This window comes from Simochromis diagramma, unplaced genomic scaffold (genome assembly GCF_900408965.1).
Source record: "Simochromis diagramma unplaced genomic scaffold, fSimDia1.1 OVJJ01000483.1, whole genome shotgun sequence".
Lineage (NCBI taxonomy): Eukaryota > Metazoa > Chordata > Actinopteri > Cichliformes > Cichlidae > Simochromis > Simochromis diagramma.
This window is the reverse complement of record NW_024386835.1, coordinates 2081681-2108824: the sequence shown is the minus strand read 5'-3', so window position 1 is coordinate 2108824 and position 27144 is coordinate 2081681. Positions and strand designations below refer to the sequence as shown.

At 41.1% G+C, this 27144-nt stretch overlaps 2 protein-coding genes across 2 annotated transcripts; both read left to right on the top strand.

The window, feature by feature from the left end:
* Positions 1-254: 254 nt before the first annotated feature.
* On the top strand, positions 255-18077 carry erbb3a (erb-b2 receptor tyrosine kinase 3a). The gene is given in 29 exon segments (XM_040028777.1): positions 255-675; positions 7151-7308; positions 7670-7856; positions 8257-8382; positions 9442-9507; positions 9745-9863; positions 9976-10131; positions 10323-10431; positions 10524-10647; positions 10776-10849; positions 10980-11070; positions 11196-11213; positions 12127-12338; positions 12432-12564; positions 13047-13140; positions 13317-13471; positions 13551-13604; positions 13692-13833; positions 13915-14028; positions 14122-14220; positions 14452-14637; positions 14758-14913; positions 15099-15174; positions 15301-15447; positions 15799-15896; positions 16023-16211; positions 16396-16464; positions 16595-16856; positions 17020-18077. Coding segments are annotated over 29 exon segments (4251 nt in total). The 5' UTR covers positions 255-587; the 3' UTR covers positions 17769-18077.
* Positions 18078-18455: 378 nt separating this feature from the next.
* pa2g4a (proliferation-associated 2G4, a) lies at positions 18456-26455 on the top strand. The gene is made up of 13 exons (XM_040028770.1): positions 18456-18658; positions 19560-19688; positions 20008-20113; positions 20926-20995; positions 21103-21195; positions 21559-21622; positions 21778-21856; positions 23218-23296; positions 23393-23526; positions 23597-23691; positions 23770-23897; positions 23996-24049; positions 25117-26455. The coding sequence occupies exons 1-13, from the start codon at positions 18577-18579 to the stop codon at positions 25177-25179; spliced, it is 1176 nt and encodes a 391-aa protein (XP_039884704.1). The 5' UTR covers positions 18456-18576; the 3' UTR covers positions 25180-26455.
* Positions 26456-27144: the final 689 nt, after the last annotated feature.

Here is a 27144-nt window from a genome sequence, read left to right as displayed (position 1 = left end):
TTATTATTATTACTGAACTGTAGACAACAGAACTGTGGATCAATCGGCCTCACGTACAGAGAGGGAAACTGTTTTCTGAAGGCAACACGCGTTTTTAATACAGTTTCCAACTGGACATAGGAGCAAAGGTGTGAACGCATTTTTCAAGTTGTTTTCGATGTTTCTACTGGCTTTCTTTTATGCTATTGTGTGTTGAGCGTTTTGCTCCCGCCCACAAAAATCAGTGCTAGAGGAAAACAGCCGCTCCCGCTACTGATTGGCTCCGCGGTGCGCTCCAAACACCGCGATGTAGTGACTCTTCTCCACACAAACCCGAGCGGTCGACTAGTAAGGTTGTGACAAATGTAGCGAAAACACAAACAGGTTTTTTTTGGTTTTGTTTTTCTAACTGGATGTACTCCTTCTGTTCCTGAGGACTAGAACAAGTTGAAGCAGAGGATTAAGAAAACGACAGCCGAGTAGTGGTCTAAATGATCAGACTCGGAAGCAACGAGGGGATTTGGGAAGATTCAAGGACACATTTCTTCTCTATAAATACGATGGTGATGTTTATTTGATTCGACGCCAGCCTGGAGATTTGAATAAGAATGAAGGTCCTTGTGAAGAAGGTGCAGCAGGTGCTCTACGTCCTGCTGCCGTGTGTACTCCAGCTCTGCTGCGCTCAGACTCAAGGAGGTGGGCATAAACACCCGCACACACATATTCACACACGTTTATTTTTATCATTTCCCTGGGAGAGGAACGATGAATACCCCCTCTCACTTCCACCTTAGTTAGAGATAATCACCTGTCCTCACAGACCTCATATGCAGAACCTGTTCTGCATACTTGTTTGCTGTGAGTCACCTGCACCTCTCCCACGGCTCGATATGCTTTATCATGTTTGTGACAGAGTGGCCCAGCCTCTCTGTCTTACTGACAGCCAAATGTGCATTTCTTTAATAGTTCCGCAGTTGCAGTGGCTATTAAGTAAAATATCGCAAAATAAAAGTGCCCAAACTTTACATGGATGGCAACAGTTTGTGGTGTGAAGTAGAAAAAACACGAGTGCTGGTTTACTGCTTGCTCTTGGCATAGTTTAGCCTAATCTATAAGGGACATCACACTGAAACTGATCATATCTTAATGTGTGGGTTCATATAGGGCAACTAGTCATTATTTTCATTAGCGAATCATCTGTCAGGGTTTTTATTCCCCTCATCTGTTTAATTAATAGTTTGATCATTTGTATTCTAAAATTTCAACAGATGTTCTCTTCAAGAATAATTACACTTTTATTACCACATAATTAATCAATTGATCAGCTCTCAGAGTAACACATAAGCATTAAACGTCATATAGGTGTATGGGAAGTAAAGGTAGCATAGACTTAAAGTGCTCACATACATGAAACTTTAGTTGTTTGCCGTGCTTGAGTGATAATAATAAGAACTTTATTTGTGTGGCACTTTTCTAAACACAAAGTTTCAAAGTGCTTCAGAGTTTGAAATTATAGAAGCTGCACATTAAAGATGTACACGTTTCAACATATTCAACCACATATTCAACCACAGGGACACACAACATATAAACTTCCACCCACACAAAAAGACCTAAACCAGCAATGTTAGACTCAGTTTACGTCGCGGGTCACATACAGCCCACTTTGCTCTGAAGTGGGCCCGATCAGTGAAACGACATGATTAATGTGTAAAGAAAAAAGTTAAATGCACAGACTGACCTGCATTTATAAAATATAGTAAGTTTTGTAAATCTAGTGGACTCACTAATAGTTCAAAAACAGGAACCTTGGTGTAGCATAGACGGGCATGGAGGTAGGCAGTCTTAATTGATAGGAAAAGCCATAAAACTTGTGAAAACACAATTAAAAGATCAAAATCTGTGCACTCTCTTACATTTTCTAAAGCTGTCCAGTGGGCCAGATTTCAGTCTTCGCTAGGTCGATTCTGATCCCCGGACCTTATGTTTGACAGCCCCAATGAAAACTATGGCCCCAGAATATTGGGGGAAACATTAAGTGAAAAATGGCTTATAAAAATTAGTTTTCGGGAGTTGTTTAAAGCAAACCACTGATTCAGTGCTGAAGAAGGCTGTTCCAGAGTTTGGGCGCTACAACCTCAATACATGATCACCTCTGATTGTAAAGTAAGAGCATGGTACAGTCAGGAGATTCTAATCAGATGATCTGAATGGTCTGCAGTGGTATCTTTAGATCTGTTACAAATGCACTCTGTTACCACTAAGCATTCTGATATGTTTGAGTTTTGATTTGAGTCCTGAAGGAACGCTGTGAACTTTGACTTTGTGTTATTGCTTTTGCCAACTTTTACAGGTGAATTTCCAGGTGTGTCTCTTCTCAGTGTCTGAAAAAAACAATGCTTGGCAGGTGCTGTTCCGTGACTTACTGTGTAGTCATCACCACTTCCCAAAAAAAACAACTCATGAAAGTGCGGGAAATGACTCTAAACCTCTTGAAGAGGACCACTAATGCACAGCTTCATTCCTTTTGACCTGGTTATTAAACACATGCCATCATTAATATATTAAATAATAGAGAAACTAATCATAACACTGGCCTGTGGTTTGTTGGCTGCTTTCTTTGTGTCTTTTTTATATGAAACATCAAAGTCGCTTTCTACAATAAAGCAAATGAAATGCTGTTCACACACTCCTTTGAGCACAAAGCTTAAAAGACAGCGTTACATAAAGCACACTCTAAGTGAACTGTACTGCTGCAGCCAAGTTGTAGTACTTGCATTTTTGGATGCAGTTGTTGTGCCAAGAAGAAAAACAAGGAATTTTATACTCTGAATATCACAACCTTTGCAAAACAGTCTCTCAGGTGTATCAGAGAGGGGTTTTCCTTTAATATTAGGAGGGAAAAAAAGTCTTTTTTTAAAAAGAAAAACAAGAACCTTTTAAAAATTGCACTCACGCAGGTGTGATCTGACCAAATAGCTGATGTGTCGAAAATCAAATATGCTGTTGCTCCTGTTGCCAGAGTGCGATGTTAAGCAACCCTCTATCTTGGTGTGTTCAGCAATGCTTTGTGGAGCACGTAAAGAGTCTTCCAATTCATTTACACACAATCTGTGCCTAGTCAATACCTCGCGAGTTGCTCAGGTGCCTGTGTTTGCATTCGCGTGCGCACGCGTGTGCACGCTCACTTGTGAGTTATGCAGAAATCTCTGTACATCCTGTGCCAAGTTTCTGTTTACCTCATCGTCTCAGCTGCTTTTATTAGGCTTGTTTATCTCCTCCTCCCTCTATTCTTTTCTTTCGCTGTCTCTTTTCTTTTCAAATACTGAATCCTTGGTAACAGACAAATGAAAATAACAGCTAAACCCGATCCGTGCTGCGTTTTCATCGTGTGTTAGGTTACCTGTCAGGACAATGACAACACACTGAAGTGAGTTCACAATTCGTGCATGCTCGTTAGTGATGGATTTAAGTAGGAAGGCTGACATACCGCAGTGTTTGTAAAGAGTTGGGGTGACAAACAAAAAGTGTCGGCTTTGGACAGAGAGAGGTTTGGGTGCACATCTTGATACAGTACGACACTTGTTTTGCACTCTTTCAAAATGGGGCCATTGTGTTCGTTTGTGTCAATGTGTGTGCATTGACTCTAAACCCTCCACCCCATTCTTTTTTTCTCTCTCCATCATCCATCTGCCAACACTGAAAGTCCTCTTTTGACAGAGGAAAAACCCACTCAGCTTGTTGAGATTTTCAGCTCCCACAGCTGCAACTTTGTGCACCTCCTGTATGACAGACACACTTTGTCACATACAGTCCTGCATGCGTACACACCGGTTTTTCCCTTTCTAGAGGGCTGTGCTTATGCATGCTCTATATAAGTTACTGGGTAGAAGGTTGTGGACTATATGTGTAGAGGTGTTAGCAAGTATTTCCCAACAGGCAATTCAGACATTGTCAACCACTGATAGCACTGTGCACCTCACAGGGTAGGGCAGACAAAGAATTTGACCTGTGAGCTGTGCGTGAGCTTTCAATTATTTGGATTTTAATTAGCAAAAGTTTCCAAATAAGTTAAAAGTTGAAAATCCAATGTGTAAAAAAAAGCAAAGCAAAATATGAAAAGGAAAGGCCTCAAGAGGAAATAAAAGTAGAACAGTTTTTTTTTTCACTTGTTGCAAAATACAGACTTAGACTTTTGTTTGGCATTATCTTCACATGATAACCACAGAACTACAACTTTAATCCTAGACTAATGTGTGAAAACTTCCAACTTTCCCACACTTTCAAATCTGCTGTGTGACTGCTAAATTGTCAAGGCCAGTTAACCTCCACATTACTGGGATGACAGCAGAGAACGGTGACGTAAACCTGCACAGATTTTATTTTTGTGAACTTCACTCTCACCCCCACTTTGAAACATAGGCTTCCTGTTAAAGTGTTTTGTCAGTCCAAGCCGAGTAAACCCTGATCACATAATCAGGGCTATTCTCCAAGACTTAACAAAGCTCCTCATGAGCCCAAGAGAACATTTTACAACTGTTTGCACAAGCTAAGAGTGACTGCACGGTGAGCAATCACATCTTTATGTCTAATATCTGCAGAGTTTCATGTCACTTCACCATTATGTGTTTAAGCTGAGCACGAGATGCTGCTTCTGCTGTCATCCTAGAACGGCGGTGAACTGTCCTGGACAGTTTGCAGGTGTTATGAGTAAGACATCATTTTCTGGAAAGCAGGATAAACAAATACTCGTCGTTTCTGTTATATTGCACTGGTGACAGGAGCTTCTGAGCAGGATATCTAAAAATAACTGTTAAAAGCAAACGTACACATGATGGCTAAACATCATGCAGCGTATTTTTCTGATTTGAGTCGTTTCATATTTTTAGTACAGAGCTAGGGTTTTTTTTGAAGATGGTGTTCTCAAAAACACAGTAAAGCAATCCTTATCGGGACTTTATGACGTGCTCTTTGCAACATTGTATCACACAAGTACACACGCACACACACACTTTGACCTGCACAGCGTTCCTTTGCTGTGAGGTTAATAATCATTAGTCTTTTTATGCCCTTGTTGATCCTGTTGTTCTGCTTTTACTGTAAGTTTGTTTCAGTACAAAGTAATCCTGGGATAGTCGTCCATATATCCAGTACGCTGCAAGCACGAACTGCTGATAGTTAATTTGGCATAAACTGTAAGTAAATGTATCCTACAAAGACTTTCAAGCTTGCCCCGGGATCACAAAGGCTGCTTTTTCTTCATCCTAAAAATAACAGGTGTCTGACTTTATTAAGTATCACTTAATCCAAGAGGCAAGAATCCTCTCTCTTGATCTAAAATGGCTTAACTGGCAGGAAATGCATGTGATTGATACATTGCGACCATGAGCATGTAGACATTGCTTTTAAAGTTTTTTTTAATGAGATTTTACATCATTGTTGTAGCGCAATTTCTCATCTTTCAACCACACAAGATGTAGTGAAGGTAATAGGGAGTGCTGTTAGTTATTAAAGCTGGGCTTACAGGTCATCCCAAAGGTGTTGGATCAGGTTGTAGGACAGCAAACCAGGTTACTGGAAGCACTCTGTTGTTTAAAAGATAATTGTATGATCTAACTGTAAGTTGGATGTGCATAAAGCCGACATATCGTACATAAGCATATGTCTGTGCAAAGTATTGCTTTTCTATGAGTTTCACATCAGTAGCCACACTCTGTTCACCGTCCGCGTTCCCGTTCTTCCATTTTCTCTCAGCAGCTTCTCTCCCGTCTAACATTTGAATAGCAAAGCAGCCTTCGAGTGATGCTGAATGGCTAAAGTCCCACAGACCATAAACAAGGCTTTTTATTTTTATTGGAAAGAAGGGCATGCTCTGCACAATCCTTAGCTTGTTTCAAACTGTTACAGTACATTTATTCATATTGAGCGCACCAAACACAGTGGTGTGTAGTAAGCGGCATAAAGCACACTTTGTAAGGAATTATGCTGTTGACTCATTAATGATTCATTAGAACCTTTGTGGGATTATTTGTGTTGTGATATAATTGCTCAATCACCAGTGATGTTTAGCAGTTTTACCCACTTTATCCCAACTGAGTAAATAATGTACTCAGGACAATAATATATTCACACGGTGCATGAAATGTGTTTGGGATCACTTAGAATGCTTATTGGATTTTTTGGGGTTTTTTTTTAAACACAGACACATTTGTTTATATTTATATATTTGTAAGGCATGAAATTAACCCGAAATGTTGAAAAATACAAAAAGTATAATTTCAATCGTAAATAATTTCTCATGAGTCTTATTAGAAGATCCAGCAACCACTGCTTTGTGTTAACTAATTCAAGTTTATCCTGTTAAAAGTAAGCATACATTTGACGTGTTTTATAAATTAAACATGGATGGATGGCCTCTGTGGGTTTGTTTATAGTTGAAAAACAGGTCCGAAACTTGCAAGTTCATCTTTAAAATCAAGTCAGAAAAAATGTGGACAGATGCATAGATATAGATATAAAAAAAGTTTCCACCAAGTGTGTGGCATCTGTTTGTCAAACTAAAGACTTCCACTTTCTTTTCTGATAGGAGCCAGTTTGGTCTATCTGAAGGTAGTGGCGCGCAGCGCTGGCACTACGGTTTCATAAGTCAGTGTTTTGGGGCTTATTTTTAAGACTGTAACCAGTGTTGAGGTCATTACCCAAGAAAAGTAATGTATCAAACAATTTCACCTGAAACTCATTGACACATACACACACTAGTTAGCTATGTAAACCTATAGGCTAGAGTCAAACACACCAACACAGTGAGGAGACAGCCCAAAGCCACTGCAGAGTGATCTCCACAGCCACACAAACAGCCACATTTCTAAATATGTTTCTTTAATTGACAGAACATCTCTCTGCCGTGCTAACGTGAATGGAAAGTGTTTATTTTTAGTTCATCAATTAAACTGTTAAAACTGAACATGATAAACTAGGTAACGCAGTGTGCTGGAGGTTGTGGGAAAATGGCTCGCTGTATACTGACGTGGATAGCCTTTTAAAAATCAGATGATTAATGAATCATTACAGCGTTTACTGTCATTCCCAACTCTTCTGGTTATTTGAAATGAGGACACATGTTTTTCTGAAAAAACTTTTTTTTAAATCTAAGAACCTTTGCTTTTCGCAGTGACCGTTTGTGACGGCACCAAGAACTTTCTGAGCACGACTGGAAATTCAGAGATCCAGTACAACTTGATGAAGACGAGGTACAATAACTGCGACATTGTGATGGGCAACCTCGAGATCACCATGATGGACCACACCAGAGACTTCAGCTTTCTGGAGGTGAGGTTGCAAACATTACGAACAACAAACCAAGAGAGAGTTTGACTACCGCTTTCACTACAAATGTGTCACCGACAAGATGAGTAAGTATGTGAATCAACTGTTTTCATTTGCCCAGGAGAACACAGAAAGTCAAAACATGTTGTGTTTGATCGCTCTCTGTAATGGATTTTGTCTCAAATCCAGAATGAGCTCATTTATGCCCCCACTCCTTTTGTGCTAGTCATGCCACTGAAGTCAGTGACTAACTCAGTAAGCAAACACACCCCTGCTGATTTGTGACCCTGATAACAATTTGATTGAGCAGAAGAATTGACAAACTGCATTTTTCTCTTCCTTGTTCTTTTCTTTTGCCTCGCAGTCTATCAAGGAGGTGACAGGGTACATCCTTTTTGCTATCAATGAGTTCAGCCACCTCCCACTGCACCACCTGCGCATCATCAGAGGCAGCACACTGTATGAGGACCAGTATGCCTTGGCTGTCATGGTCAACTATCAGAGGGATGGGGAGCATGGCCTTCAAGAACTGGGCCTGACTCACCTCACAGGTACACAGAGAGTCATTCATTTGATGTATAGAGTGTGTTTAACATGTGGGAGGCTGGATTGGAGCAGATAAGAGGTCAAGTTGGATGTGGCACTCTTACTGTTAGAGCTCCCACACCTACACAGTTCAGCCACACCTTTAGAATACCGGTTGTTGAAACGCAGCAGTGTGTGTGTTTGTGCCCGTGTGTGTGCTTGTGTGTGTAGGAGTGATATGAAGTCCCTGGAATGTACCATGTGCTCAACCGCTCAACTGCCAGTGTAACATGAGCTCCAGCACATGATACGTTTGCTGTGTAGTAAACAGAGAATGGCAGAGTTTGTTAGGATGAGTCACAGGCCTGTTCGGGCTTGCTTTCCTAATTGTACTGCCCCATTTACACCTATGTGTACCTTCTACAGAGATCCTCAGGGGAGGAGTGAAGATCATCCGGAATAAGTATCTGAGCTACGCCCCGCAGGTGAACTGGCTGGACATAGTGAAGGATGGAACAGCCCAAATTGTGATAGAGGACAATGGGCCTGAAAGTGAGTGCACTGGGTTGTAACTACACACATAAATATGAGCACCAGGTATGTTTAAGGATTGGTTCAGATTTCCGTTTCACTATAAAACAGTTCAACAGAAATTCAGCAAAGGTAAACATGGAACTTTAAACTGAAAGAGGTAGCTGTTTTTCCAGTCTTTTCAGTGCTTATTTCCCTTTCTGTGTTACTGCCTCTCGGCCAAATCTCAGTGAAAGGAGGAGAAATCACTGTCGAGGAAAATTGGAGCAAAAAACATAGGTAACTTAAAAAGATCCACTCTTTGGAGTGCATATAATAGATGGATGTAGTCACCACGACTTCATCCGCTGGTTTGTGAAAGCATTAGACAGTCTGCGTCTTGTTTTTAGGAGCCAGAAGTGAATCCGTTTGAGCCCACAGGTTGGAATCTTAAGCTAATACTAGCAAGCTTAATGTTAATGTGCATCCATAGACTGATGCATTGCATTACCCAGACACAAATACCTGATAATTGTACTAACATACAAATAAAATGGTAGAATTTCACTCCACAAAATGATGCAATTAACCACACAGAAACCACCCAAAAACCTCCTTAAAAGGTGCAAACCCGACAAACATGGTAAAGTGGACCATCTGAGGTGACACCTAGCAGACACGTGGTGGTCTAGAAGCCCCTGGTCTCAAACTTCAAAGCCTTAAAACAATTTAAACATGTGAGTCATTAAAAAAAATAAGCACAGAAGGTCAAATTAGTTCTAAAGACAGAAACCATTTTTTGTTTAAGTCTGTAAACATGTTATGTTTACGCTGGCGAAACATTTTAATATGAATGTCTTATTGGGGTTAACTCGCACTTGGATTCACCCTCAACTGGCCATTAGAGGAACTGCAGGCTTCATTTTTCAGCGCTGCAAGTTGCATCTTGTAACTTGTTGAGGTTTCATTTTTTGCTTCTGCTGAACTTTGGATTTAAAACAAAAAACAAAATCTGAACTTTTCCTTTAATTTAAGACTTTTGTTCTGGTTTTGTATTAAAATGCAGAAACTAATGAGAGTTTTTTTATTTTTTTATCTCAGAGCCTTGTCACAAAGCCTGTGGAGACGTGCCATGCTGGGGTCCAGGAAATGACACATGCCAGATCTGTGAGTGATATCAAGCACTTTTATCTTTAATGTCTTGATTTTCCACGCACTGGTTACCTTGTGATGCCTTTGAGATGTCTCACACATGAGTCATGGCTGCTGCCAGAGTTGTTCATTTACATCTTGTATTGCACATTGTTAATAATATACGTAACTTCAAAGTTAAAAGTTTAATATGCATCTACGGTACAGTTTTAGTTTCACGCCAGGTTTTTACAAGCGTCGACTCTCTTACAGTGACAAAGACCGTGTGCGCCCCTCAGTGTAGTGGCCGCTGCTTTGGTAGAAACCCGAGCGAGTGCTGCCACGTTGAGTGTGCTGGAGGTTGCACTGGGCCCAAGGATACAGACTGCTTTGTGAGTCCAAGTCTTCCACAGGCTTTAATGATAAGATATTTTCACATGTTGCAGTACAGAAAACGCAGATGTAAAAATAAAATGTTCCTCTGTTATAAATTGCATTTTGCAGGCCTGCAGGAACTTCAACAACTCGGGCTCCTGCGTGCCTCAGTGCCCACAAACTGTGATCTACAACAGGCTTACATATAGAATGGAGCCCAACCCCAATGCCAAGTACCAGTACGGCTCTATTTGTGTGACCCAATGTCCCCAGTGAGTCCCACACATGACAATAGTCACATAAACTCAGAATTTATTCATAGTTTCTTCCTGTAAGAATGCTGTTTTTATATATTTTTAATCATTGTTATGACTGCGCTCAGCTTTCTTCACAGTGTTTACTGAAGGCGTAACGCAGTCACTGACGATCATTTATGCATTTATTCTCATGCGTTTTCTGTTTTTTTAATAGAAAACTTTGTGGTGGATGGCAGTTCATGTGTGAGCAACTGCCCATCTAATAAAATGGAAGTGGAGAAAAATGGTGTGAAAACATGTGAGCCCTGCAAAGGCCTCTGCCCTAAAGGTATTTCATGCAGATCGAACTCAAGCTCTCTCTACAGATACCTTACAGCTTTGCTGTTATTAACTGTTTCCTTCTCATCTTTTTTTTCCCAGTTTGCCATGGCACAAGCTGGACTGATTCAAACAGCGAAACGGTCGATGCTCGCAACATAGAAAGTTTCATAAACTGCACTAAGATCCAGGGAAGTCTTAACTTCCTGGTGACGGGAATAGAAGGGTAAAAAAAACTTTCTTTCATAAAACGCAGCAAAGATTTTAAAAAAATATTCTCTAGATCAACCTGCACTTTTTTGACGTTTTTGCAACATGCTTTTCCTTTTACTTACTTATTTCATTTTGGCTCAGTGATACCTACAACAACGTACCACCCCTTGATCCAGAAAAACTGAAAATCTTCAACACGGTGGAGGAGATTACAGGTGTGTGTGTGTTGTGGGGTTGTGCTTTTTTCTTTTAGACTGTCACTTAGACTGCTTTTATCTTTTTATGTTATTTAATGCCATTTGCAGTCTGGTTGAGGCTTCTGAAAAACAATCTCTCTGTTTTCAGACTTCCTCAACATCCAGTCGTGGCCTGCAAGCATGTCTGACCTGTCAGTCTTCTCCAACCTCCAAACAATTCAGGGAAGAAAACTTTACAAGTGAGAAACTGTTTTTTTATTTTTGTCTTTTCTGCATTGTTATGCTTTACTGGAATATAAAAGTAATTTTGTTTTTATTTTCTTTGTTATTTCTAATTTTTATCCTATCTTGTTATCCTGTTTAGAGGAGTGATTAGTAAAAGGTACAGTAAAGATTTCACATGCTCACATCTCTCTATCTCCTCTTAGAGCCTACAAATGTTCTGTCCGAATCCGTGGTGTTGGTATTTTTCAGTATGATTTTTTCAGGGGTAATTCAGCACTGGGATTGTTTGGTTAAGCTGGCCGTGGGCACAAATTTTTAAAGCTGGGAGAGGCAGCATGTTTTTGACATCAATTTGACAAAGAAAAAGCTCTTTTCAGGCTGGTCTCAAGCTTCAGTAAATGAGAGGAAAGCAAGATGGGGTACATCAGAGTACTTTTACCTGGGTTTAAATCCCATCTGAAACCAAAAGCACTAAAGCATTAAAAACAAACCGCCTTCTCAGCTTTAATGAGTTCACATATAACTAAAGAATTTACCAAAGTAGATTCTACAAAATTGATACCGCAGTATCAGTTTTGTTGTAGTATTTCCATACTACATACTACATGATGCATGAAAATACTGAAGATTAAACATGAATATGTTTGTTGGCTGTTTGTCTTTGTAAGTACACGGGTTATGCAATTTGAAAAACATGACATTCAGACACCGAATCACTGAATTCATATTGTGTCTAAAAGGTATCAAAATGGTGATACCTGGTGATGGTGACAAACTTCTCAAAGAAAACACACTGTGAAAGATTATATTACATCATTAAATGTGATCAGTAAGAACAACAAGAAACACAAAGTGCCACACTGCTGGATTTTGTGCAAATACAGCTAAAGTGCATGCTTAATTATGTTTGTAAACCTTAAACATTAATGTCTGACATCATGTTCTTGAAAACTGCTAAACCTAAAAGAAATATGGCTTTCAATATTCACTTTGATTTTGTGGTATTTTAAACAAAATTGGAACATTTTCATCCACTTTCTGACCTTTATTTACTTCCTGCTGTTCTACAGGAGCTATGCACTCATGGTGGTTAAGATCAATTCTCTGACCTCGCTGGGGTTGCGCTCACTGCAAAACATAAATGATGGTGCCGTGTACATTAAAGGAAACAAGAAACTCTGCTATCATGATACTGTCAACTGGACACGGCTTTTAGGCTCCCGTCCACAGAAACGTTCAAAGCTCTTAGACGTCACCGACAACCAAAAGAAGGATGAATGTGGTGAGTGGGGGCGGACCATTTAAAACTTGCAAGACGTGATTGTGAACAATGGCTGTGCTCATAACATCGTTTCTGTTTTGGTTGCGTCCTTAGTTAAAGAGAAGCATGTGTGTCACCCGCTGTGCTCCTCTGATGGCTGCTGGGGTCCGGGCCCAGACCAGTGTGTCAGCTGTAAGAAATACAGCAGGGGAGGAACCTGTGTACCAGACTGCATGTTCTTAACTGGGTCAGTATTCACAAAATGACGTATAAAGCGATTATTAATATAAAGCTTTAACGGTGTAACATGTATGCAGGTTATTAGAGAGTGAATGACAAGAAGGAGTGGTATTAAAGAAACAAGCAGTGATTTAGAGAATTGATATTTTCTGATAGTTTTAAACAGAATTTACATTTTAAAGCACAAATACTCGCACCCTGTTTGAAGTGCCACATTGCTGGATTATGTGCAAATACAGATAAAGTACATGCTTAATCGTATCCACCGTGCTCTCTGTGTACAAATCAACAGGGGAGACAAATCGAATGACTGATTCAAATGCATTGCTGCCCACTTCTAGTGTGTTATAAGTGAAGACTAAGAGGGATTACTGTGTATAGGTCTATACATTGTTAAGGAAAATCCTGAGCATTGGCCCTAAGATGTGACTAATGTCTGCTGTAAGTCTTTGAACTTGAATAGAAACTGGGTTTATGCCTCGATTGCAGGAAGCAGAGGGAGTTTGCTACTAAGCCAGGGGAGTGTCTGCCCTGTCACCCTGAGTGTAAGGTCCAGGAGGGGAAGGAGACGTGCACAGGCCCGGTATGTTTGACTTAAAACTTCTAGAAGGAAAAAAAAGAAAAGAAAAGAACTGGCATAGGGCTTCTGCTGCCACCTAGCGACCTTACAAAAATGGCTGTCCACCATAATGCCACTCGCCTTCAACTCTTGCAAAAACCTTTCTGCTTTTATTCACCCTTTTTTTTTTTTGTCTGCAGGGAGCAAATAAATGTCTAGCTTGTGCCAGCCTGAAGGATGGGCCACACTGTGTCTCCATGTGTCCTGAGGGTGTTATGGGGCAGGAGGGAACCATCTTTAAATATCCAGACAAGGAGGGCAACTGTAAACCTTGCCACAACAACTGTACCCAGAGGTAAGTGCAAGTGGAATGATGTAGTTAGACACACATAATTTGCTTCTTTAAACTGATCCCCTGTGTTTATTGATTTTAGGTGCACCGGTCCAGGAATCGGGGACTGTACAATATCATCTAGGTACATTTCAGGGTAAGTTCTCCTCTCATTCTGATATATGCTGTATGTAATTTTGACATTCAAGTATTAAGAGCTGACACTGTGCCCCTTTGCCTTTAGGCAAATGACCACGGCTATCGTACTGGGAGTGATTGCCCTCATCTTTGCTTCCTTCTCCATTTTCGTGCTAAGTATTCTCTACCGCCGAAGTCTCGCTATTCGTCGCAAGCGCGCCATGAGAAGATACATGATGAATAGCGAAGTCAGTATCTGTATTCGAGTGTTACTGTGCCGCTGTGCTTGTTTTGGGTTTGTCATAATGCATGCCCCTGTGTGCCTGCAGAGTTTTGAGCCCCTGGAAGATAAAGGGACAAAATATGAAGCTCGGACCCTTAAACCTACAGAGCTGCGTAAGATCAGGCTGCTGGGTAATGGAGTGTTTGGATCAGTCCATAAGGTACTTGAAAAGACAGACTCCTATAAAATGCTCCTCTTGTGCATTTGACTTTCTATTTAACAAATTATGAATCTGTCTCTCTGCACCTCACAGGGCGTTTGGATTCCTGAAGGCGACACAGTGAAGCTTCCTGTGGCCATTAAGACGATTGATGACCGCAGTGGTCGTCGGAAATTCTCTGGAGTGACCGATGTAAGAAACATAACAAAAAGAAGAAATGTGCTAAAGAGATATATTTTCAGAACCAATCACTCACTGCCTATGCAGAACCACATGCCAGGCTTCTAGGCGATGAGCATTTGACACTGAAAGTATGGATTATACAGATTTTTTGTTGTGGAGCACCTCCTTTAATACCATAAATCTCGGTGATTGTTGACACTAAATGAAATCCCTAATGATCTACTTATTCGGTTGCTACAGCACATGAGGACGATGGCAAGTCTGAACCACATTAACGTTGTCAGGACCCTGGGTATCTGTCCCGGTGATAGCCTGCAGCTTGTTATCCCGCTCAACAGGCAAGGCTCGCTGCTGGCACATGTAAAGAAAAATAAGGGCAAGCTCAGCCCACAGAGGCTGCTCAACTGGTGTGTTCAAATTGCAAAGGTATGGAAGATGCTTAATATTTTTTGTTTGATGTCAAACTTTTTATATATATATATATATGTATACAGTTTGGTTTATTCCTCCAAGTACTTCACCACCATTGTTGCTCTCTCCTGTCAGGGTATGAATTACCTGGAAGAGAACAGGATGGTTCACAGGAATCTGGCTGCCAGAAATGTACTCCTGAATGATAATTTCACTGCCCAGGTTTCAGACTATGGCATTGCAGACCTGCTCTACTCTGATGACAAGAAGTACTATTGCAACGAGCCCAAGGTCTGTTTTCTTTTTTGTTTTTGTTTCTTAGCAGAAAACGTGACATCTGGTCACACTTCTTTAAACAGTGTTAAATACCTTGCACACCTTAAAACATTATGCTGTTTTCTTTCAAAGACTTGACTGCTTGTTCTGCTGTTTTTACTCAAGTAACCAAGAGAGAACTTTTCTGTTCACAATCTTAGACACCAATCAGGTGGATGGCCCTGGAGAGCATCTTGTTTCGCAGATACACTCATCAGAGCGATGTTTGGAGTTATGGTGAGTTTTAAAGCGCTTTACCAGCGCCAGATTGTTTCATACTCACGTATTAAAGTACGCAAATTTCGGAGTCAGTATAGGAGAAGTGTAAATGCAGGCCACACTAAATTCTTCACCCTGCTTTAGGTGTGACAATATGGGAAATGATGTCTTATGGAGCAGAGCCGTATTCAACGATGCGACCACAGGAGGTTCCCGATCTGCTGGAAAAGGGCGAGCGTTTGCCCCAGCCTCAAATTTGCACCATAGATGTCTATATGGTCATGGTTAAGTGTGAGTACCTCACTAGTATTTCTCATTTTCATGTGCAACCAGTAGTGCAAATACCAGTGGCGTGGACTGAGGGATTGCAAAAAAAATATGTTGGACTGAAATGTCTGTGTGCCATTAAGTTTAGTATAAATTCATGGAGCTCAGAAGATGATTTGGTTCATAAACCTCTGATTTTTTATCTGCCACGTCCATTAGGCGTGACATATGAATAAAATGTTAAAACTAATTTGCACATTTTAACCTGACAGACATTAAAATAAATATGAAAATGACTGAAAGCCGCCGAGTATTAAGTAGGCTGTCAATTCTTCATTTTGTAATTGGTTCCGATGCCCTTTCATGACTCTCCAGGTTGGATGATTGATGAGAATGTCCGTCCAACATTCAAGGAGCTGGCGAGTGAATTTACCAGAATGGCCAGAGACCCACCTCGCTACTTGGTGATCAAAGTAAGACAGTTTCATCACAGTACAGTAAAGTGGCACTTCAGTTAAAGCTATGTGTAGTTTGCTTATATATATATATATATATATATATATATATATATATATATATGATTTGCCTTGTTTGGCCAGGAGGACTGTAGCCAACAGGACTCATCCCCAGATGAACCCGTCCAACGAAGTGCAGACCTGGATGACTTGGATGATGTAGATGTCAACCTTGAGGACCCGTTGGCAGATGAGAAAGAAGATGACTTGTCTCCAGCCAACTACTACATGGCAAAAAGTCTCAATCGTTACTCTAGGATGGACACTCCCAAAGTAGGGCATACCACTTTCCTCTTAACTTAGTGTCAACTTTATAAATCATATTCCTGGGCAAGATACTGAATCTCAAAATTTCCCCAATGCACGATTTTTTTTTCTTCAAGTGTTTAATGAATGTACATGTGTGTGTGTATGTGTGTGTGATATCATCCATTTACTGTCTCTTTTCTTATAACAGGTGATTCTTAATCCATCCAGCGGAACTGGATACCTGCCCATGACCTCAGGTGTTGACAACCATACACAGGTAGATAAAAGAGACTTTTGTGGTGTTAAACCAATTCGTAATGTTTATACACATGACCAGAACGAGTCCACTGAAGATTTCTGCTGTTACCAGTTTGCCAATAGAGTTCTGATTGTGTTTTGTTGGGTAGGCGATGTGGCAGTCACGCTCTCGGCTAAATTCTGCCCGTACTGTGTCCGAGAGCTCGGAAGGCTGCGGCACTGGAATGGAGATGGAGATGGGTGAGGACTTCCCCTTAGCAGGGAGCCTGAAAAGAAGACGTCATCGTGAGGACAGCGCTTACGTGTCGCAGAGAGACAGCATGTCCGGCGGGCCACCTGAGACTCCCTCACCAGAGATGGAAGAAGAAGATCAAAACGGATATGTGCTTCCTGGAGGGAGCCCGGAGAGAGGTGATACCATAATTGTTCATTTACAACACACTAACAGTTACCACTTGGAAATGAGCAGCAGCCCTAGAAGATTAGCTGTACTAAGCCAGCTGTTTAAAATACTTTGTCTTTATAGCCCCAGTTTAGCTAGTCTTTGTTTTTTACTGTTATCTGTTTCTTTCAGATACGTTGCTTTTCTCATCGCGAGCTGCTCCTGGGAGGATGGGAAAGTCTCGTTCATCAGAGCTCCTGGACGACCCAGATGATGAAGAATACGAGTACATGAACAAGCAGGTGTGTTTAACACCTGTATCACTCAGGCAAGGCAGCCAGTGGCTGAAGCCGAACAAGAAGCGAACCTCTTCAATGTCATCACACGTGACAGCGTCCTCATGTGACACCGGTGTGTCGGTGGAGGTCAGGGGAAGCTACACCAGGAGCAAGGACAACTCTGACTCCGAGCAGCAGGGTTCCAGTGAAGTTGAGTATGAATACATGGACATCAGAGGCGGCGAAAAGCTGGAAGGTCCGCCAGTACGTGACCCTCCTCCTCCTCCAGCTCCTGTGAGGATGAGCAGCAAGGTGGAAGAGGAGGAGGATGAATACGTGGAGGACGGTAACTATCATTACACAAACAGGCAGCCAAAGCTACGACAGGCTCTTCAAGACAAGAAAGAGCTGAATGTAGAGGGGACAGAGGCGGATGAATACGAGGATATGGACTGCTTTTCTGCCCCACCACCTGGCGGAGATGGTGTGGTGTATCAAAACTTACAGAGGGAGGAAAATGGGGCAGCGGGGCGCAGAGAGCAACACCAGTCTATGCGGGCCGGAGTCAGGGTCACGGAGCCTGCTGTCGGTGACAGATCTTTCGACAACCCAGGATACTGGCACAGCAGGATGTTTCTTAAGCCCAGTGCTGTGCCAACATGAAGAACATTTTAAATCTCATGGACTTCCCTCTCAAACACAGTCATGAAGGATCTGAAATGAGAAAAGCAACCAAAAGCCACGTTAAAGATGTAGCATGTAACAAAATGTACAAAAAACCCCAAACAACACGTGACTATTTTGCAGCTTTGTCCTTTGTTATACATCAAAATTGTTTTTATTATGTGATACAAGCTATATTTTTGTGTTTACATTGTAAATAAAGAGATTTCAGGTAAGAAATTGTGACAATATCATTTGAAGAATCATTTAAAGATGTTTACTCAATAAAAATATTTTGAATACTTGGTATGGAACTGCAACATTTTTATTTTAAATGAGCTGGTGAACTGTATAATGATGCAAAGTGTGCAACCTGTCAAAGGGCGCACATCTAATTACAGATTAACAAATATCCTTGGCTGAGCTATAGACATTTGCTCAAGTGGTAAATGCTCCCACAGGAGAAATATAATTATTAATTTTTCATTGTTCTCAGCTACAACTGGGGGAGAAGTCAGTTACACCCTGTAAAAGGTGCTAGAAGCAAAAAAAAACACCCCACAGTTATTATCCAAAAACTGAGAGAAACTAGCTTTTACACCATTTGGCGAGCCGGTCGTGACCCTCGTGTCGGATGTTTCACAGCTATGGTTTAAACAGTTGGTAGCGCGACTTTATTGGCGGGCTGGGGTCGCTTTACGTCAGGGTGAAGTGGGAGGGGCTTGCGGTAGCAGCTTCGGTCAGAGCCGAGCCGAGGGGAATTGTCGCTGTCCAGAGCCGACTAGCGACTTCAGACTACACTGCCAAGATGTCCGACGACGAGCAAGAACAGACTATAGCCGAGGATCTGGTCGTCACCAAGTACAAGATGGGCGGTGACATCGCTAACCGTAAGTTAATGTCAGCGAGTAACTGTCGGTGACTGGATGTGACGACCTGCTCTTTTCGGCCTGTCGTACAGCAGCTAACATTGGTTCCCTATAGCAGCAACCATGTGGTTTAGATTCGAAGCACACATATGCTATCACATCTAGCTAGCTACCAGGTGCAGCCGGGTCGGTTGAAAGCTGCTTTTAACTGAATAACTGAACGACTGCTCGGCTTTCTGCTATTGTTACCCAACAGCAGCGATAGGGTTTCTTACAGGCAGCTGTCTGTGTCACTAACTAGTGTGGGATGCTAACAAACCAGCTAGCTCAGAATGGTGACCGGTGTTCGGCTGTAAATGTCACGTAAACGGTCACGAGCTGAAGCTCTTTTAAAATACGTTTATGGTGACAGATGCCATTCATGGTCAGTCGACAGCATGAAAGTTGCTCTAAAATCATTCACATAAGGCTTCTTTGTGCATTTAACGACCAGCACATTGTGGTTTCATGATCACTGCTCCATTATATGATGAAAACACAGGAAACACCTGCATTCTATAGATCTCAAACATCGCACAAGATGTATGGTTGTATTTAACAATTTAAGCAGTAATTAGGTCGAGGTACTTGGTCAGATTAATGCTGTAATGAAAAACAAACTTAAACCTATCCATTTAATCTATTTGGATGGATAGTGCAGTCGGGAGATGGGACATATTTGCTGTGGCACTACCTCATAGTACGTACATTAAATGCATATCCTGGCCACCACAGTTTATATTTACACTCTGTGTTTGTGTTACAGTGGTGGTCTGGAGCTTATCTCAGCTGTCATAGGTCTAGCATGCTAACATAATCAGAAAAAAAAACTTATAGTGAGCTAATGCATCAACCTGCCTGACTTCCCTCCTGTCTCATCCAGAGGCTCTCCGTGTGGTCATGGAAGCAGCCAAACCCGGGGTGTCAGTGCTCAGTCTCTGTGAAAAAGGTGACGCCTATATAATGGTGGAGACCGGGAAGGTCTTCAAGAAGGAAAAAGAAATGAAGAAAGGTGAGGCCCGCATCTGCCCGTTATGGGTTTTTGTGTTTTTTGTGTTTTTTTTGTTGGTTTTTTTGGGGGGGTTTTCCTGAGGTGGACACATCAAGGAAATTAGATCCAGTAGAACAAACTGTTGGCAGTGTTTTCTGTGTCATTTCGCACAGCATCGAGTAACTCGAATAGCAGAAGGGGCTTTAAAAACTAGCATGGTGACAGAGTAGATCTTCTAAGTGATATACTCCTCCATACTCCATTCTTGTATGGCTTTCTTGATTACATTTGTGGATAATTTCCAAATGAAGACTTGGTGGTTCTCTTCTCCCTCTTCTAGGCATTGCGTTTCCTACCAGCGTCTCAGTCAATAACTGTGTTTGCCACTTCTCTCCCCTGAAGAGTGACCCTGACTACACACTTAAAGATGGGGATCTGGTCAAAATGTAGGCACCATGCACTGTAATAATGTTACCCCCTCCTTTCCCCGTGTGTCTCTAGTCTCCCAATGTATTGTCCTCCCTACTTTCTGTGTGATAGCTCCGCTTTCTCTTTGCTGTTGATTGTGTCCTTCATCTCTATGGTCTTGCCTCTTGTGTGTGCTGTGTGGCAAACGACAAGTAAGGTTTCTTTTTAGAACGGGTGGTATGCCGGATGTTAGCTTTACTGCCCATCTTATCCGCTAAATCCCATATATGACGTTTCTCAAATGCAGTATTTGGCTTTGAAAAAGAAAGTAGATTCATCTTAGTTGTTGCGTTGCCACTAATGTCTTTGTCCTCTGTAATGTCTTTGTGCTGTGTGTGGATATTCAGTGTTGTAAAGATGTTTCTTCAAGTGTCGTGATGTGGTTTTTACACTTTTTGTTTTTTTTAATGTGTCTCACTTTGCTAACCTCTTTGCTGGGCACGTCTGGAAAGTTTAATACAGTCGGTAATGCTGTTGCCTTGAATTCATAATAAGTCCTTCACCATATTCCAGCTGATCTACTGCCAAAAAAGAAACTCACCTTGGGTTATAGCTTCCATTTATTGCAGATTAAATTGTGTATTTTTGTCTGACCTTCTCTTATTATTGTAGTCCTCGCTAAGCTAATTTTCCAAAGTGGAACGATCTTTTGTCCTTCCCAGTAGATTTGATTGCTTCCTGCATCAGTACTAGTACATTTGACAGCCGGGTAGCACTTAATTAAAGGCATGATCTGTATCCTACAGTTATTTAATTCTTTCGTTTTTCCTTTTCTTCTGATTTTGTGTAGCGATCTCGGAGTTCATGTTGATGGCTTCATCGCCAATGTTGCTCACAGTTTTATCGTGGGAGCCAGTAAGGTGAAAAAACAAAAAAGCGGACACATGTACATATCACACCTTGGTCACAGTTTTGTATCATCTCATGTGAGTCCTGAAGTCGTCTTTTTTTGTTTTTCTATATGCAGGAGAACCCCGTCACAGGCCGGAAAGCTGATGTGATCAAAGCAGCTCATCTGTGCGCAGAAGCAGCGCTACGCCTCGTGAAACCTGGTAACCAGGTACGTTTGAGTGTTTCATGAGGCTTTTCCACGTCAGCTGTGATCAGGACTAATATTCTCTGCAGGGGTGTGCTCTGGTCATCAAAACATCTAAATGACTTGTAATTATTAATTTGGCACAGATCTTACTTTTAATGCATTTTTGATAAGTGGAAGAAAATTAATGGATGTGTAATTCGCTCCAGTAGTGCTTCTTTGCTACTCTTCTTTGCTACTCCACATTTTTCTGGCTCGAATACCATCATAGACTAGTTCTGCTACAAACTAGGTATAAACTTATTTGCAGTCTCACATGTATTTTAACGGTTATCTCGTACAAAGATGTAATTTGGATGTGAAAGTAATTAATTTTCTCTGCCTCAGAACACTCAAGTGACAGAAGCCTGGAACAAGATCGCACAGTCGTTCAAGTGCACACCTATTGAGGGTGAGTTCCTATAAAAATCTTTGTATTTTAATGTGCTGTCTGTCTTCACATAACAAGATGATGATGTGTGGGATTAATGAGATGTATGGGAATGTTTTCATGGAAACAGTTCATGTTTTAAGCTTATGGGTTCCGCCCATCTCTTTGTTTTAAAGGTATGCTGTCTCATCAGCTAAAGCAACATGTCATAGATGGAGAGAAGACCATCATCCAGAACCCAACAGACCAGCAAAGGTACATTTTTGCAATAAATATGAACTAAAGACAAAATCACCCTATTTCCCTCAGTTTTCTTCCACTCGTCCAATTCAGGGTTATAGTTTGGGTGGAGCCTATCTTAGCTGTAACAGTGTGAGAGGGAGGGCACACCCTTAAAAGGTCACCAGTCTATGACGAAGCTATCACAAAGACACAAACACACTTTCACACACGTGTTCACACCTACAACCAATTTAGAACCGTCAGTTAACCTAACATGCATGTTAGTCTCCCAAATCAAAGAGGAACCTAACATACACAAGATGCCACAAAGCTGCTGCAGTTGCAGGCACTATTAAATATTCAAAAATAATTACTTACAAAGATCGAATACAAATAAGAAGAACTGGAGCCAACGCAAAAACAAACAAGAGGAGGAAGACCGAGAACCGACCACTCAGTGGGCTGGTTCGGATTCAGGTTGATCTTCTAAAAATAATGTTAATAAACTAGTAAAACTGAAACAGGCCTGCTGATAACTCCCAGCTTAGGTAATAATGAACAAAACTGTTAAAAGCAACTGAAGGAGCAAACGCACCTACAAAAGAGACTGCTCTGTCTCCTCTGAATTTATGAGGGTGGGTGAGCCTGCTTGCTAGGGATGAATGCAAGAGGAAAGAGCAGGCTTAATATGGATGATAGAAAAATGATAACCAGATGGTAGATGTGCACACTGAGCCGTGCATAACAAATGCCCACGTCATTTGAAAAGATTTAAAAAAATAAAATAAAATACTGCATGGCCTTGTGACTTTTTTTTTAATAAATCCATGTTCTCTGTAAAGACAGAAAACAGTCAAAGATCTTTCAATTATTTTGTCCTTCAGGCTTGACTCTCGTACGACAAACTTGCACAAACATTTTCGCTCAGGCTATCCCACCACTGAATTTGATCAGTTTTGGAGAATCCCACTGCTGAACTTCATCCACCTTCCAGTGCAATCCCAAGAAATCTGTTTTGTGATGCTAACTCTTGTACAACTGTAGAAAATCTGGTTATGTGACAGTTTTTTCAGTCATGAATTTAAAAGAAAGAAAGAAAGTTTCATAAATGTATATTCATGTAATGTGTTGCTGTCCAGTGCAGGGTAGGTATGGGCCAAGTTATTATTTTTGAATATTGGCATTTCCCCAGAATGTGACGGTGTGCATGTACGCAGCTTTTCTGCCTGTGTGACTATGTCAACAGCAGTAGTTGTGCTGCATTGGAATGAAAAATATTTAGAGGGAGATCCTCCTGAGTAACTTGAATGATTTTTGTGGGACTGTTTGTATTGTGGAATAAAACTGACGCTCGCAATGTGTTTTGACTGCCTGCTCTTTCTCTTGATTGTCAGAAAAGACCATGAGAAGGCGGAGTTTGAGGTACATGAAGTCTACGCTGTGGATGTGTTAATCAGCACTGGAGAAGGAAAGGTTTGTTGTTTTTCTTCTTTGTTTGTGAATGAATGTTATGATTCTGCTCCCAGTAATCAGCACTGAAGTATTGTGTTCTATGCGATTTGCTTTTAGGCCAGAGACTCGGGTCTGAGGACTACGATTTATAAGAGGGACCCGAGTAAACAGTACGGCTTAAAGATGAAGACCTCTCGTACGTTCTTCAGCGAGGTTGAGCGACGTTTCGATGCCATGCCCTTCACTCTCAGGTGGGAACACCACACTTTACTTGTAGCCAGCTGACAGCGAGTTGGGTGCTAACAGCCATTTTTCATTCAGAGCTTTTGAGGATGAGGCCAAAGCCCGACTCGGCGTGGTGGAGTGTGCCAAACATGAGTTGCTACAGCCCTTCAGTGTGCTGCATGAGAAAGAGGGTGAGCGTCTTGGCTCTCTGCTAGACACGATTGAATTATTCACAAGCTGTTAACCCTACGCCTGTATCTTCTTCTCAGGAGAGGTTGTAGCTCAGTTTAAGTTCACGGTGCTGCTGATGGCCAACGGGCCTCACAGAATCACCAACGGACCTTTAGACCCAGAGCTGTACAAGTCAGAGCATGAAGTTCAGGATCCAGAGCTAAAGGTAAGAATGATAATAACAATAATAAATATATATACAATAAGTCAATTTCATTAAACGTCTTGTTCACATCATGTCAAACTGTGTTGTCTCTTCTCTAGACTTTACTACAGAGCTCTGCAAGCCGCAAAACACAGAAGAAAAAGAAAAAGAAGGTAATATTTTATTATCAGTAGTACATGCCAATGCATTTAAACCTGACTTCATAAGTTAATGTTTCAGATGGTGTGATTTGATATTGATATGGTAAATATCACAGTTTGGAAATATCAAAAATGACTGTATTTAGTGTTTGCTGACTGAGATGTTATTGTTGTGAAATTAAAGTGGTAAGTGCCCTGATTGTTTAGCAGTAGTTTGTGGACAGAGATGAACTCAAGGAAGACTCGTGTATGCTCATGCTGCGGTATTGTTTGGCCTGTTGGTGCTTTTGGCTGTGAAATGAAAAGGATATAATCAGGGTGCACATAAGTGGTCCGCAGGTGCGCATTCGCTGTCAAAATAAAAGACACGCCCCAGATAAGAAGTTGAAACACGCGTTTGCGTACATAAGATTTTCTGGAGGAGGACAGACATTTCTTTAGCACTCTTAAAAATATCAAAGAAGCAAACTCCTTTAAGCAATTACTTTAGTGTTCCTCCACCTCCAAAGAAATGTCAGAAGGAGTCTGAACCGCAAAAGAAGCATGTATTCTCGGAACAGTGGTTGCAAGAGGTGAGCTGGCTTCCAACAAATGATGAACGCACAGAGATGTGGTGCAGAATATGGTGTGAAATCCCACTCTGGCAGACAAAAACAGTGCCTTTAATATGTATGCAAACGCGCGTTGCAACTTCTTATCTGGTTTGCGTCTTTTATTTTGACAGCGAATCCACACCTGCGGACTAATTATGTGCACCCCTGGATATAATGCTTTTAAAAGGTGTTATGGGTACATAATTGATGGGGGGAATCTTATTGGTATGTGGTTGTTAGGCAACATAACGATGTCATGATATATATCGTTCAGCTTTTGTGCATCTGAATCGTTTACATAAAATTAAAATGATAGGATTCTTTCATAAGGTGTTGCGGGTGCATAAAAGCAACGAGTTCGGTAACTAGATCATAAGCCCTCATAATCGGGTCATTCCGAACAAATTTTGGAATATGGTAAGATGGGACTAAAATCTACAACAATGCCTCCTTTTACTGATTTACTTATTTCGTTTGATCTTTAAGGCCTCAAAGACAGCAGAAAACGCAAGTGGACAGCCGACTGAGGACACAGAAGCTGCAGAATGAAAACTGCCTTTCCACACATGCAAGACTCCAAAGAAATGCAAGAGAAAACATGACAAACTTCCCTGAACTCGCTGCCCATTCTCAACTCAGTATAGCCAATTAAACTGATCACTTCATAAGAGCATTGGCATCAGATAAATATTTGACATTCCTGTGTGAATTACTAACCCTTTACTGCATTCATGAAGAGGGTTACAGCACCGAGGATCCTACAGAATCTTTACAGATGGTTTCAGTAAATTTGTTGCTGAATGTTAATTTTTCTTTTAAATTTATAAATATATTAGTCCTTTTTACACTTGTATTGTTGGCAGCTGAAAACTTTATTTTTGAGTGGACTGGGGCTTACAAGTGGGCATTAATGGGCGTAAACTGGCATAAGGTTTGTGAATTATACCAACAGAAACTTGCATCATATTTGTTTAATGCGTCATATCATGTTGTGTGGGATTTGCCACATTTCTCTTTGGCAACAAAGTCATTTCAGGAGATGTGTTAACAGACTTTTACATTCATGTGGAAATCCAGAGGTTTGATTGGCCGCCTTTAAAGCTCACTTTAAGTGCTAATTTTTCATCCACTTGATTATTAAGACATTTCTTAACTACGCCATGCAGTAAAGGGTTAAATTATAATTTTATCTCTCATTAATTGTTACAATCTACAAATGATCTGACTGCAGGACCTGAGAAACACAGACATGCTTACAAATTGGTTTTTACTTAGATTTTATGTATTGGAGGTTTATTCTTCTATATAATGACTGGAGTACATTTTTCGCTAAAGCTACAAAGTTTTACCTACACTAGATTTTTAAAAGCAATAACAGAATTAGCAGAAGAGCAAATATTTTTAAGTATACTGGCAACAAAGTTGTAATCAGCTTGATCTAAGGGAACAAACTGCTACATTTACTGCCATTCCCCTTGAATTTTATGAAAAGAGAGAACTCTATAACTGTATGTTCCAGTTTAACGACAGGAAAAGGAAAAAGAAGAAAACTTTTCTATCAGTGATTTGCTTTACTACATCATTTGTCTCGTGAAGCATGACAGCTAAAGCTGATCAGGTTTTAGGTAAACTCTTCTGGGTGTCTTCAGAGGAGTTGGACCATGCAGATCATCTCTGGTCAGAGTTTGATTTTTGAGATCTGGGATAATGTTGGGTCACATTTGTCAACAGGTGAATATGTTGGAAATCGGAAAATCCTGCTTTGTAGCTCAGTCAGTGGGCAATGGACCTTTACATCTATGAAATAAAAAAACATTTTCATACACTTGTCTTTCATCATTTCTTCGGGGTAATGCTGTATTATGTCTAGTCTAAAGTATCAAGATCATCAGATTGTGTCCAAAAATTAGACGTTTTGTTTGTCTTTTAATGTTTGTTTTAAGCTATGAAGCAAATACTGATATTAGCAGAAACTCAACACAAACTGTTCAAGAATCCTGTTTGAGACAGTTTTGTATCATGATGTGTTATTCTTCTGGAAGCTGGTGTCAGAAGATGGACATTGTCAAAAACAATACTCAGGTAGGCGGTGGTATTTAAACAATGCTCTGCTGATACTGAGGAGCCTGAAGTGTGCCAAGAAAATATCCACCATGCCATTACACCACAGGCAGCCTGAGCTGCTGATACACAACAGAACGAAGCTGTGCTTTTGTGTTGTTTATGCAAAGTACTGACCCTGCATTCTAAATATTGCATCAGTATTCGAGAACCATCAGGAAGCAGCATGTGAGGCTGGGAAAGAATGTCTCGGACTCCCGGACCATCAGCACCGGCTCCCCTCAGGGCTGTGTTCTTTCTCCTCTGCTCTTCTCCCTGTACACCAACTGCTGCACCTCCACCCACCAGTCTGTCAAGCTAATCAAGTTTGCAGATGACACCACCGTTATTGGGCTCATCTCGGACGGGGATGAGTCTGCCTACAGGAGGGAGGTTGAACGTCTGGTGTCCTGG

Bases quoted from the DNA above. Each gene is read 5' to 3' on its own strand.
- pa2g4a (XM_040028770.1), top strand. From the start codon at position 18,577: ATGTCCGACGACGAGCAAGAACAGACTATAGCCGAGGATCTGGTCGTC. The intron at 20,996-21,102 runs GTGAAAAAACAA...TTCTATATGCAG, and splicing joins TTATCGTGGGAGCCAGTAAG to GAGAACCCCGTCACAGGCCG. The intron at 23,692-23,769 runs GTGAGCGTCTTG...TCTTCTTCTCAG, and splicing joins TGTGCTGCATGAGAAAGAGG to GAGAGGTTGTAGCTCAGTTT.